General features: G+C 44.8%; 2 protein-coding genes across 5 annotated transcripts in view; one reads left to right on the top strand and one right to left on the bottom strand.

The window, feature by feature from the left end:
- The window catches only part of hapln2 (hyaluronan and proteoglycan link protein 2), a 23,156-nt gene extending 8,692 nt beyond the window's left edge, over nt 1–14,464 (bottom strand). For 2 of the 4 annotated variants that reach the window (XM_087813142.1, XM_087813139.1), the window contains exons 1-2: nt 13,067–14,378; nt 7,624–7,839 (exon numbers count right to left, since the gene is read on the bottom strand). The gene's annotated coding sequence lies outside the window, so the exon portion shown is untranslated. Of the gene's footprint in view, nt 1–7,428; nt 7,507–7,623; nt 7,840–13,066 lie in introns of those variants that run through there. The other 2 variants (XM_087813140.1, XM_087813141.1) reach the window with 2 other exon arrangements.
- Nucleotides 9,602–15,000, top strand: part of rhbg (Rh family B glycoprotein) — a gene marked incomplete at its 3' end in the record, with an annotated part of 6,954 nt that continues 1,555 nt past the window's right edge. The window contains 4 exon segments of the mRNA XM_087813138.1: nt 9,602–10,284; nt 14,385–14,571; nt 14,626–14,776; nt 14,833–14,980. Coding sequence (XP_087669264.1) covers nt 10,113–10,284; nt 14,385–14,571; nt 14,626–14,776; nt 14,833–14,980 — 658 coding nt within the window.

Genomic DNA, 15,000 nt, shown 5'->3' on the forward strand with positions numbered 1-15,000 from the left:
CACACAACACTCACCACAGTCACACAACACTCACCACTGTCACACAACACTCACCACAGTCACACAACACTCACCACAGTCACACAACACTCACCACTGTCACACAACACTCACAACAGTCACACAACACTCACCACAGTCACACAACACTCACCACTGTCACACAACACTCACCACAGTCACACAACACTCACCACAGTCACACAACACTCACCACAGTCACACAACACTCACCACAGTCACACAACACTCACCACTGTCACACAACACTCACCACAGTCACACTACACTCACCACAGTCACACAACACTCACCACTGTCACACAACACTCACAACAGTCACACAACACTCACCACAGTCACACAACACTCACCACAGTCACACAACACTCACAACAGTCACACAACACTCACCACTGTCACACAACACTCACCACTGTCACACAACACTCACCACAGTCACACAACACTCACCACTGTCACACAACACTCACCACTGTCACACAACACTCACCACAGTCACACAACACTCACCACAGTCACACAACACTCACCACAGTTACACAACACTCACCACTGTCACACAACACTCACCACAGTCACACAACACTCACCACAGTCACACAACACTCACCACAGTCACACAACACTCACCACTGTCACACAACACTCACCACAGTCACACAACACTCACCACAGTCACACAACACTCACCACAGTCACACAACACTCACCACTGTCACACAACACTCACCACAGTCACACAACACTCACCACAGTCACACAACACTCACCACAGTCACACAACACTCACCACTGTCACACAACACTCACCACAGTCACACAACACTCACCACAGTCACACAACACTCACCACAGTCACACAACACTCACCACTGTCACACAACACTCACCACAGTCACACAACACTCACCACAGTCACACAACACTCACCACAGTCACACAACACTCACCACAGTCACACAACACTCACCACAGTCACACAACACTCACCACAGTCACACAACACTCACCACAGTCACACAACACTCACCACAGTCACACAACACTCACCACAGTCACACAACACTCACAACAGTCACACAACACTCACCACAGTCACACAACACTCACCACAGTCACACAACACTCACCACAGTCACACAACACTCACCACAGTCACACAACACTCACCACAGTCACACAACACTCACCACTGTCACACAACACTCACCACAGTCACACAACACTCACCACAGTCACACAACACTCACCACAGTCACACAACACTCACCACAGTCATACAACACTCACCACAGTCACACAACACTCACCACAGTCACACAACACTCACCACAATCACACAACACTCACCACAGTCACACAACACTCACCACAGTCACACAACACTCACCACAATCACACAACACTCACCACAGTCACACAACACTCACCACAGTCACACAACACTCACCACAATCACACAACACTCACCACAGTCACACAACACTCACCACTGTCACACAACACTCACCACAGTCACACAACACTCACCACAGTCACACAACACTCACCACAGTCATACAACACTCACTACAGTCACACAACACTCACCACAGTCACACAACAGTCACAACTGTCACACAACACTCACCACTGTCACACAACACCCACCACAGTCACACAACAAACTCACCACAGTCACACAACAGTCACAACTGTCACACAACACTCACCAGAGCCACACAACACCCACCACAGTCACACAACAAACTCACCACAGTCACACAACAAACTCACCACAGTCACACAACACTCACAACAGTCAAACAACAAACTCACCACAATCAGACAACACTCACCACAGTCACACAACACTTACCACAGTCACACAACACTCACCACAGTCACACAAAAAACTCACCACAGTAACACAACACTCACCACAATCACACAACACTCACCACAATCACACAACACTCACCACAGTCACACAAAAACTCACCACAGTCACACAACAGTCACAACCGTCACAAAACTGTCACACAACAGTCACAACTGTCACACAACACTCACCACAGTCACACAACACTCACAACTGTCACACAACAAACTCACCACAGTCACACAAAACTCACAACAAACTCACCACAATCAGACAACACTCACCACAGTCACACAACACTCACCACAGTCACACAACAAACTCACCACAGTCACACAACAGTCACAACCGTCACACAACACTCACAATAGTCACACAACACTCACAACAGTCACACAACAGTCACAACTGTCACACAACACTCACCACAGTCACACAACACTCACAACTGTCACACAACAAACTCACCACAGTCACACAAAACTCACAACAAACTCACCACAATCAGACAACACTCACCACAGTCACACAACACTCACCACATTCACACAAAAACTCACCACAGTCACACAACAGTCACAACCATCACACAACACTCACAATAGTCACACAACACTCACAACAGTCACACAACAGTCACAACTGTCACACAACACTCACCACAGTCACACAACACTCACAATAGTCACACAACACTCACAACAGTCACACAACAGTCACAACTGTCACACAACACTCACCACAGTCACACAACACTCACAACAGTCACCCAACACTCACGACAGTCACACAACACTCACCACAGTCACACAACACTCACCACAGTTACACGACACACTCACCACAGTCACACAAAACTCACAACACTCACCACTGTCACACAACACTCACCACTGTCACACAACACTCACCACAGTCACACAACACTCACCACAGTCACACAACACTCACCACAGTCACACAACACTCACCACTGTCACACAACACTCACCACAGTCACACAACACTCACCACAGTCACACAACACTCACCACAGTCACACAACACTCACCACTGTCACACAACACTCACCACAGTCACACAACACTCACCACAGTCACACAACACTCACCACAGTCACACAACACTCACCACAGTCACACAACACTCACCACAGTCACACAACACTCACCACAGTCACACAACACTCACCACAGTCACACAACACTCACCACAGTCACACAACACTCACCACAGTCACACAACACTAACAACAGTCACACAACACTCACCACAGTCACACAACACTCACCACAGTCACACAACACTCACCACAGTCACACAACACTCACCACAGTCACACAACACTCACCACAGTCACACAACACTCACCACTGTCACACAACACTCACCACAGTCACACAACACTCACCACAGTCACACAACACTCACCACAGTCACACAACACTCACCACAGTCATACAACACTCACCACAGTCACACAACACTCACCACAGTCACACAACACTCACCACAATCACACAACACTCACCACAGTCACACAACACTCACCACAGTCACACAACACTCACCACAATCACACAACACTCACCACAGTCACACAACACTCACCACAGTCACACAACACTCACCACAATCACACAACACTCACCACAGTCACACAACACTCACCACTGTCACACAACACTCACCACAGTCACACAACACTCACCACAGTCACACAACACTCACCACAGTCATACAACACTCACTACAGTCACACAACACTCACCACAGTCACACAACAGTCACAACTGTCACACAACACTCACCACTGTCACACAACACCCACCACAGTCACACAACAAACTCACCACAGTCACACAACAGTCACAACTGTCACACAACACTCACCAGAGCCACACAACACCCACCACAGTCACACAACAAACTCACCACAGTCACACAACAAACTCACCACAGTCACACAACACTCACAACAGTCAAACAACAAACTCACCACAATCAGACAACACTCACCACAGTCACACAACACTTACCACAGTCACACAACACTCACCACAGTCACACAAAAAACTCACCACAGTAACACAACACTCACCACAATCACACAACACTCACCACAATCACACAACACTCACCACAGTCACACAAAAACTCACCACAGTCACACAACAGTCACAACCGTCACAAAACTGTCACACAACAGTCACAACTGTCACACAACACTCACCACAGTCACACAACACTCACAACTGTCACACAACAAACTCACCACAGTCACACAAAACTCACAACAAACTCACCACAATCAGACAACACTCACCACAGTCACACAACACTCACCACAGTCACACAAAAACTCACCACAGTCACACAACAGTCACAACCGTCACACAACACTCACAATAGTCACACAACACTCACAACAGTCACACAACAGTCACAACTGTCACACAACACTCACCACAGTCACACAACACTCACAACTGTCACACAACAAACTCACCACAGTCACACAAAACTCACAACAAACTCACCACAATCAGACAACACTCACCACAGTCACACAACACTCACCACAGTCACACAAAAACTCACCACAGTCACACAACAGTCACAACCATCACACAACACTCACAATAGTCACACAACACTCACAACAGTCACACAACAGTCACAACTGTCACACAACACTCACCACAGTCACACAACACTCACAATAGTCACACAACACTCACAACAGTCACACAACAGTCACAACTGTCACACAACACTCACCACAGTCACACAACACTCACAACAGTCACCCAACACTCACGACAGTCACACAACACTCACCACAGTCACACAACACTCACCACAGTTACACAACACACTCACCACAGTCACACAAAACTCACAACACTCACCACTGTCACACAACACTCACCACTGTCACACAACACTCACCACAGTCACACAACACTCACCACAATAGACTCGAAACATAATAACAACAGACTCACAACTACAGACTCACAACAGAATAACTACAGACTCACAACAGACTCGAAACTTAACAACTACAGACTCACAACATAACAACTACAGACTCGAAACATAATAACTACAGACTGGAAACATAATAACAACAGAGTTGAAACATAATAACTACAGACTCACAACAGACTTCAAACATAATAACTAAAGACTCACAACAGACTTCAAACATAATAACTACAGACTCACAACAGACTTCAAACATAATAACTACAGACTCACAACAGACTTGAAACATAATAACTACAGCCTCCCAACAGACTTGAAACATAATAACTACAGACTCAAAACAGACTTGAAACATAATAACTACAGACTCACAACAGACTTGAAACATAATAACTACAGCCTCCCAACAGACTTGAAACATAATAACTACAGACTCAAAACAGACTTGAAACATAATAACTACAGACTCACAACAGACTTGAAACATAATAACTACAGACTCACAACAGACTTGAAACATAATAACTACAGACTCACAACAGACTTCAAACATAATAACTACAGACTCACAACAGACTTCAAACATAATAACAACTGACTCGATACATAATAGCCACAGACTCACAACAAACTGGAAACTTAACAACTACAGACTCACAACATAACAACTACAGACTCGAAACATAATAACTACAGACTCACAACAGACTCGAAACATAACAACTACAGACTCACAACAGACTCAAAACTTAACAACTACAGACTCACAACATAACAACTACAGACTGGAAACATAATACCAACTGACTCGAAACATAATAACTACAGACTCACAACAGACTTCAAACATAATAACTACAGACTCACAACAGACTCGAAATATAACAACTACAGACTCACAACAGACTCGAAACATAATAACAACAGACTCGAAACATAATAACAACAGACTCGAAACATAACAACTACAGACTCACAACAGACTTCAAACATAATAACAACAGACTCGAAACATATTAGCTACAGACTCACAACAGACTCGAAAAATAATAACAACAGACTCGAAACATAATAACAACAGACTCGAAACATAACAACTACAGACTCACAACAGACTCGAAACATAATAACAACAGACTCGAAACATAATAACAACAGACTCGAAACATAACAACTACAGACTCACAACAGACTCGAAACATAATAACAACAGACTCGAAACATAATAACAACAGACTCGAAACATAACAACTACAGACTCACAACAGACTCGAAACATAATAACAACAGACTCGAAACATAATAACTACAGACTCACAACAGACTTGAAACATAAAAACGATGGACTCACAAAATACTTCAAACATAATAACTACAGACTCACAACAGACTTCAAACATAATAACAACAGACTCGAAACATAACAACTACAGACTCACAACAGACTTCAAACATAATAACAACAGACTCGAAACATAATAACAACAGACTCGAAACATAACAACTACAGACTCACAACAGACTCGAAACATAATAACAACAGACTCGAAACATAACAACTACAGACTCACAACAGACTTCAAACATAATAACAACAGACTCGAAACATAATAACAACAGACTCGAAACATAATAACTACAGACTCACAACAGACTTGAAACATAAAAACGATGGACTCACAAAATACTTCAAACATATTAGCTACAGACTCACAACAGACTAGAAAAATAATAACAACAGACTCGAAACATAACAACTACAGACTCACAACAGACTCGAAACATAATAACAACAGACTCGAAACATAATAACTACAGACTCACAACAGACTTGAAACATAAAAACGATGGACTCACAACATACTTCAAACATAATAACTACAGACTCACAATAGACTCACAACATAACAACTACAGACTCACAATAGACTCACAACATAACAACTACAGACTCACAATAGACTCACAACATAACAACTACAGACTCACAATAGACTCACAACATAACAACTACAGACTCACAATAGACTCACAACATAACAACTACAGACTCACAACATAACAACTACAGACTCGAAACATAATAACTACAGACTGGAAACATAATAACAACAGAGTTGAAACATAATAACTACAGACTCACAACAGAATAACTACAGACTCACAACAGACTCGAAACTTAACAACTACAGACTCACAACATAACAACTACAGACTCGAAACATAATAACTACAGACTGGAAACATAATAACAACAGAGTTGAAACATAATAACTACAGACTCACAACAGACTTCAAACATAATAACTACAGACTCACAACAGACTTCAAACATAATAACTACAGACTCACAACAGACTTCAAACATAATAACTACAGACTCACAATAGACTCACAACATAACAACTACAGACTCACAATAGACTCACAACATAACAACTACAGACTCACAATAGACTCACAACATAACAACTACAGACTCACAATAGACTCACAACATAACAACTACAGACTCACAATAGACTCACAACATAACAACTACAGACTCACACCTGTCACACAGTCGGGACTGATAGAAACCATCCGTTGACGTGCGTGACAGGCGACCGGGTCACGAGGAACTGTGAGGGAAGAATGTTCTGGTCCTGTGCAGACCTGCAGGTTCTGGAGGCCCCTCAGAGTTCCTGCTCATGTGGGTCTTTTGATGGACTGATGGTCTCGAGACACGGGAACCAAAACAGTCTCACCTGGTTCCACCTGAGTGAAGCCGAGACATCCGAGGACAGGTCCGGGCTGGTTCTGGACCCGAGTCTTGCAGAGAGAGTCGTGTCCATCTGGTCATGTGACTCATCACATGACCCTCTCCCTGAGGTCACGTGGGTCACAGTGTGGTGGGTGAAGACGCTGAAGGTCAGGTGATGATGAAGAGGGTCAGAACCGTCACATGTCATGTGTCGTGACACCTGCGGGCAGAACCGGAGCAGGAATGTGACTCTTATCTCTGGAGATGGTATCAGTGACAGACCCGCCCGACTGGTCCAGGTCCTCACCGAGCCTGCAGCCTCGTCCCGAGGCTCCTACCCGTCAAATATTTGTAAGAGTTTGTACAACAACATGAGCTGGAAACAAGTCCTGGTGTTGCTGCTGAAACACACACATGTACACACATGTACACACACACACACATGTACACACACATGTACACACATGTACACACATGTACACACACACACACATGTACACACACATGTACACACACATGTACACACACGTACACATGTACACACACATGTACACACACATGTACACACACATGTACACACACATGTACACACAGACACACATGTACACACAGACATGTACACACATTTACAAACACACACGCATGTACACACACATGTACACACATTTACACACACACAAACACACACGCATGTACACACACATGTATACACACACGCATGTACACACAAACACACTCACACACAAGTATACACACACGCAAGTATACACACACACATATATACACACACACCCACACACACACATGTACACACACATGTATACACACACACATATATACACACACATTAACACACACACACACACACACACATATATACACACACATTAACACACACACACACACACATATACACACACACACACATTAAGTAAGTAATATTTATTTATATAGTACTTTTCCAGACCAGGGTCACAAAGAACTTAAACAATCAAAACAATATTCAATAAAGTACATACTTTAAAGATCAAGATAAAACTGATAACAACACAGAAAATGAAGGAAAAGCCTGAACAAATAGAAACGTCTTAAGATGTTTCTTCAAGGAGTCAGTAGGTCCATCAAGCGCAAAAGAACACACACTGGTGGTACTGGAGCGTGTCCTGCAGAATGTTCTGCTGATGTAACTGGTTTAACTGACGCCTGATCTGTTATCGGACCTTTGCTAGTCTGGTTCTGATGGACCAGCAGTCATGTGACCTCAGGTCTGGTTCTGATGGACCAGCAGTCATGTGACCTCAGGTCTGGTTCTGATGGACCAGCAGTCACGTGACCTCAGGTCTGGTTCTGATGGACCCGCAGTCACGTGACCTCAGGTCTGGTTCTGATGGACCCGCAGTCATGTGACCTCAGGTCTGGTTCTGATGGACCAGCAGTCACGTGACCTCAGGGATGGTTCTGATGGACCCGCAGTCACGTGACCTCAGGTCTGGTTCTGATGGACCCGCAGTCATGTGACCTCAGGTCTGGTTCTGATGGACCAGCAGTCATGTGACCTCAGGTCTGGTTCTGATGGACCAGCAGTCATGTGACCTCAGGTCTGGTTCTGATGGACCAGCAGTCATGTGACCTCAGGTCTGGTTCTGATGGACCAGCAGTCACGTGACCTCATGACCCACAGGTTCTGGTCAGTACTGGGATCAGAACACATGTTCACGTGTAACACGGACACATACGTGTTCATAACATGTTGGTACCAAGTGTCGTTAACAGCTCAGTAGAAGTTTCATTAACTCAGGAAGAACCCGGACCCGAATGGTTCTGACCCGGCCTCACCAGAACCAGACGTACTTCCTGTTGTAGTGAAGAGTCACATGACCTGAATAAAGAGATGAAGCCGGCGAGGGGGAGGAGTCAGTGGGCGGGGCCAGTGAGGGGCGGGGCCAGCGAGGGGCGGGAGTGAACAAAATTGTGTGAGCAGAGAGTGAGACGTCAGTGAGCAGAGAGTGAGACGTCAGTGAGTGAGACCTCAGAGAGTGAGACCTCAGAGAGTGAGACCTCAGAGAGTGAGACCTCAGAGAGTGAGACAGCAGAGAGTGAGACAGCAGAGAGTGAGACCTCAGAGAGTGAGACAGCAGAGAGTGAGACCTCAGAGAGTGAGACAGCAGAGAGTGAGACCTCAGAGAGTGAGACAGCAGAGAGTGAGACCTCAGAGAGTGAGACAGCAGAGAGTGAGACCTCAGAGAGTGAGACCTCAGAGTGAGACAGCAGAGAGTGAGACAGCAGAGAGTGAGACAGCAGAGAGTGAGACAGCAGAGAGTGAGACAGCAGAGAGTGAGACAGCAGAGAGTGAGACAGCAGAGAGTGAGACCTCAGAGAGTGAGACCTCAGAGAGTGAGACAGCAGAGAGTGAGACAGCAGAGAGTGAGACAGCAGAGAGTGAGACAGCAGAGAGTGAGACAGCAGAGAGTGAGACAGCAGAGAGTGACCATCATGGCCGACACCAACATGCGTCTGAAGCTTCCACTGACGCTCTTCATCCTGCAGATCATCCTCATCGTCCTCTTCGGCGCTCTAGTCCAGTACGACCAGGAGACGGACGCTCGACTCTGGCATAACCTGACTCACCTGGACCAGGAGAATGACTTCTACTTCAGATACCCTAGTGAGTCCTTCACCTCCTCTTTACTCCTCTTTACTCCTCTGTACTCCTCTGTACTCCTCTTTACTCCTCTGTACTCCTCTGTACTCCTCTTTACTCCTCTGTACTCCTCTGTACTCCTCTTTACTCCTCTGTACTCCTCTGTACTCCTCTTTACTCCTCTGTACTCCTCTTTACTCCTCTTTACTCCTCTGTACTCCTCTGTACTCCTCTTTACTCCTCTGTACTCCTCTTTACTCCTCTGTACTCCTCTGTACTCCTCTGTACTCCTCTTTACTCCTCTGTACTCCTCTTTACTCCTCTTTACTCCTCTGTACTCCTCTTTACTCCTCTGTACTCCTCTTTACTCCTCTGTACTCCTCTTTACTCCTCTTTACTCCTCTGTACTCCTCTGTACTCCTCTTTACTCCTCTGTACTCCTCTTTACTCCTCTGTACTCCTCTTTACTCCTCTTTACTCCTCTGTACTCCTCTGTACTCCTCTTTACTCCTCTTTACTCCTCTTTACTCCTCTGTACTCCTCTGTACTCCTCTTTACTCCTCTGTACTCCTCTTTACTCCTCTGTACTCCTCTGTACTCCTCTGTACTCCTCTGTACTCCTCTTTACTCCTCTTCACTCCTCTGTACTCCTCTGTACTCCTCTTTACTCCTCTGTACTCCTCTGTACTCCTCTGTACTCCTCTTTACTCCTCTTTACTCCTCTGTACTCCTCTGTACTCCTCTTTACTCCTCTGTACTCCTCTTTACTCCTCTGTACTCCTCTGTACTCCTCTTTACTCCTCTTTACTCCTCTTTACTCCTCTGTACTCCTCTGTACTCCTCTTTACTCCTCTGTACTCCTCTTTACTCCTCTGTACTCCTCTGTACTCCTCTGTACTCCTCTGTACTCCTCTGTACTCCTCTTTACTCCTCTTCACTCCTCTTTACTCCTCTGTACTCCTCTGTACTCCTCTTTACTCCTCTGTACTCCTCTGTACTCCTCTGTACTCCTCTTTACTCCTCTTTACTCCTCTGTACTCCTCTGTACTCCTCTGTACTCCTCTGTACTCCTCTGTACTCCTCTGTACTCCTCTGTACTCCTCTTTACTCCTCTTTACTCCTCTGTACTCCTCTTTACTCCTCTTTACTCCTCTGTACTCCTCTTTACTCCTCTGTACTCCTCTTTACTCCTCTTTACTCCTCTGTACTCCTCTGTACTCCTCTTTACTCCTCTTTACTCCTCTGTACTCCTCTGTACTCCTCTTTACTCCTCTTTACTCCTCTGTACTCCTCTTTACTCCTCTTTACTCCTCTGTACTCCTCTTTACTCCTCTGTACTCCTCTGTACTCCTCTTTACTCCTCTTTACTCCTCTGTACTCCTCTTTACTCCTCTTTACTCCTCTGTACTCCTCTTTACTCTTCTGTACTCCTCTTTACTCCTCTGTACTCCTCTTTACTCCTCTGTACTCCTCTGTACTCCTCTTTACTCTTCTGTACTCCTCTTTACTCCTCTGTACTCCTCTTTACTCCTCTGTACTCCTCTTTACTCTTCTGTACTCCTCTTTACTCCTCTGTACTCCTCTGTACTCCTCTGTACTCCTCTTTACTCCTCTGTACTCCTCTTTACTCTTCTGTACTCCTCTGTACTCCTCTGTACTCCTCTTTACTCCTCTGTACTCCTCTGTACTCCTCTTTACTCCTATGTACTCCTCTTTACTCTTCTGTACTCCTCTTTACTCCTCTGTACTCCTCTGTACTCCTCTGTACTCCTCTTTACTCCTCTTTACTCCTCTGTACTCCTCTGTACTCCTCTGTACTCCTCTGTACTCCCTCTTTACTCCTCTGTACTCCTCTTTACTCTTCTGTACTCCTCTGTACTCCTCTGTACTCCTCTTTACTCCTCTGTACTCCTCTGTACTCCTCTTTACTCCTATGTACTCCTCTTTACTCTTCTGTACTCCTCTTTACTCCTCTGTACTCCTCTGTACTCCTCTGTACTCCTCTTTACTCCTCTGTACTCCTCTGTACTCCTCTTTACTCTTCTGTACTCCTCTTTACTCCTCTGTACTCCTCTGTACTCCTCTGTACTCCTCTGTACTCCTCTTTACTCTTCTGTACTCCTCTGTACTCCTCTTTACTCCTCTTTACTCCTCTGTACTCCTCTGTACTCCTCTGTACTCCTCTGTACTCCTCTTTACTCCTCTGTACTCCTCTTTACTCTTCTGTACTCCTCTGTACTCCTCTGTACTCCTCTTTACTCCTCTGTACTCCTCTGTACTCCTCTTTACTCCTATGTACTCCTCTTTACTCTTCTGTACTCCTCTTTACTCCTCTGTACTCCTCTGTACTCCTCTGTACTCCTCTTTACTCCTCTGTACTCCTCTGTACTCCTCTTTACTCTTCTGTACTCCTCTTTACTCCTCTGTACTCCTCTTTACTCCTCTGTACTCCTCTTTACTCTTCTGTACTCCTCTTTACTCCTCTTTACCTCCTCCTCTTTACCTCCTCCTCCTCTTTATCTTCTCCACCTCTTTATCTCCTCCTCCTCTTTACCTCCTCCTCTTTATCTCCTCCACCTCTTTACCTCCTCCACCTCTTTACCTCCTCCACCTCTTCTTCTCCTCCTCTTCACCTCCTCCTCCTCTTTACCTCCTCCTCTTCACCTCCTCTTCTTCACCTCCTCCTCTTCACCTCCTTCTGTGTGTGATGGATCCGGTGACTTGATAGACTAGTTGGAGTCACGTGGTCGCAGTAACGCGATGTGAACACCAGGGGCTGCGTGTCAGGAGCTGGTCTCCTTCTCACCATCTGGGTCGAACTGATGCTGACCATCGTCATGGCAACCACCTGTGAACACTAGAGGGTTGTTGACTGAGAAGGAGGAGGAGCTCCTGCCTCTCCAGTGACACCTGGTGGTGGACGACAGCGCGACTCATGAGTCAGTGTCGTGATCCTGTTAACGTTTGTCGTCATAGTAACATGTCATGTTAACACATTGTTTTTGTTATAGTTGTTGACATTGTTGTTGTTATAGTTGTTGTTACAATTGTTGACAATGTTGTGTTGTAGTTGTTGACATTGTTGTTGTCATAATTTTTGACATTGTTTTGTTATAGTTGTTGTTACAATTGTTGACATGGTCGTGTTGTAGTTGTTGACATTGTTTTTGTTATAATTGTTGACATTGTTGTTGTTAAAGTTGTTTTTATAATTGTTGTTGTTATAGTTGTTGTTATAATTGTTTACCTTGTTGTGTTGTAGTTGTTGTTGACATTGTTGTTGTTATAGTTGTTGTTATAATTGTTGTTGTTATAGTTGTTGTTATAATTGTTTACCTTGTTGTGTTGTAGTTGTTGTTGACATTGTTGTTGTTATAGTTGTTGTTATAATTGTTGTTGTTATAGTTGTTGTTATAATTGTTTACCTTGTTGTGTTGTAGTTGTTGTTGACATTGTTGTTGTTATAGTTGTTGTTATAATTGTTGTTGTTATAGTTGTTGTTATAATTGTTTACCTTGTTGTGTTGTAGTTGTTGTTGACATTGTTGTTGTTATAGTTGTTGTTATAATTGTTGTTGTTATAGTTGTTGTTATAATTGTTTACCTTGTTGTGTTGTAGTTGTTGTTGACATTGTTGTTGTTATAGTTGTTGTTATAATTGTTGTTGTTATAGTTGTTGTTATAATTGTTTACCTTGTTGTGTTGTAGTTGTTGTTGACATTGTTGTTGTTATAGTTGTTTCTATTGTTGTTGTTATAATTGGTGTTGTTATAGTTGTTGTTATAATTGTTGTTGTTATAGTTGTTTTTATAATTGTTGTTGTTATAATTGTTTACCTTGTTGTGTTGTAGTTGTTGTTGACATTGTTGTTGTGATAGTTGTTGTTATAATTGTTGTTGTTATAGTTGTTGTTATAATTGTTTACCTTGTTGTGTTGTAGTTGTTGTTGACATTGTTGTTGTTATAGTTGTTGTTATAATTGTTTACCTTGTTGTGTTGTAGTTGTTGTTGACATTGTTGTTGTTATAGTTGTTGTTATAATTGTTGTTGTTATAGTTGTTGTTATAATTGTTTACCTTGTTGTGTTGTAGTTGTTGTTGACATTGTTGTTGACACTGTCGTCAGGCTTCCAGGACGTGCACGTCATGATCTTCGTGGGCTTCGGGTTCCTCATGACGTTCCTACAACGTTACGGCTTCAGCAGCGTCGGCTTCAACTTCCTCATCGCTGCCTTCGCGCTGCAGTGGGCGACGCTGATGCAGGGCTTCCTGCACGGGATGAACGAGGGCAAGATCCACATCGGCGTGGAGAGGTCAGTGCGCGCCTGAGCCTGGAGGTCAAAGGTCAACCTTCTGCTCCTCCGCAGCATGATCAACGCCGACTTCTGCACCGGCGCCGTCCTCATCTCCTTCGGGGCGGTCCTCGGGAAGACCAGTCCGGTCCAGCTGCTGATCATGGCCTTGTTCGAGGTCACGTTGTTCGCCGTCAACGAGTTCGTTCTGCTGACCTCCCTGGGGGTGAGTCCGGCCGCGACCCGGACCCGGACGGGTCTCAAGTCTGCTCTGGGTTTCAGGCCCGCGACGCCGGCGGCTCCATGACCATCCACACGTTCGGGGCCTACTTCGGCCTGATGGTGACCCGGGTTCTGTACCGGCCCAACCTGGACCGGAGCAAACACCGCAACAGCTCCGTGTACCACTCGGACCTCTTCGCCATGATCGGTAGGTTCTGACCCGCTGCT

Source organism: Callionymus lyra, chromosome 17, assembly GCF_982586985.1.
Source record: "Callionymus lyra chromosome 17, fCalLyr1.hap1.1, whole genome shotgun sequence".
NCBI lineage: Eukaryota > Metazoa > Chordata > Actinopteri > Syngnathiformes > Callionymidae > Callionymus > Callionymus lyra.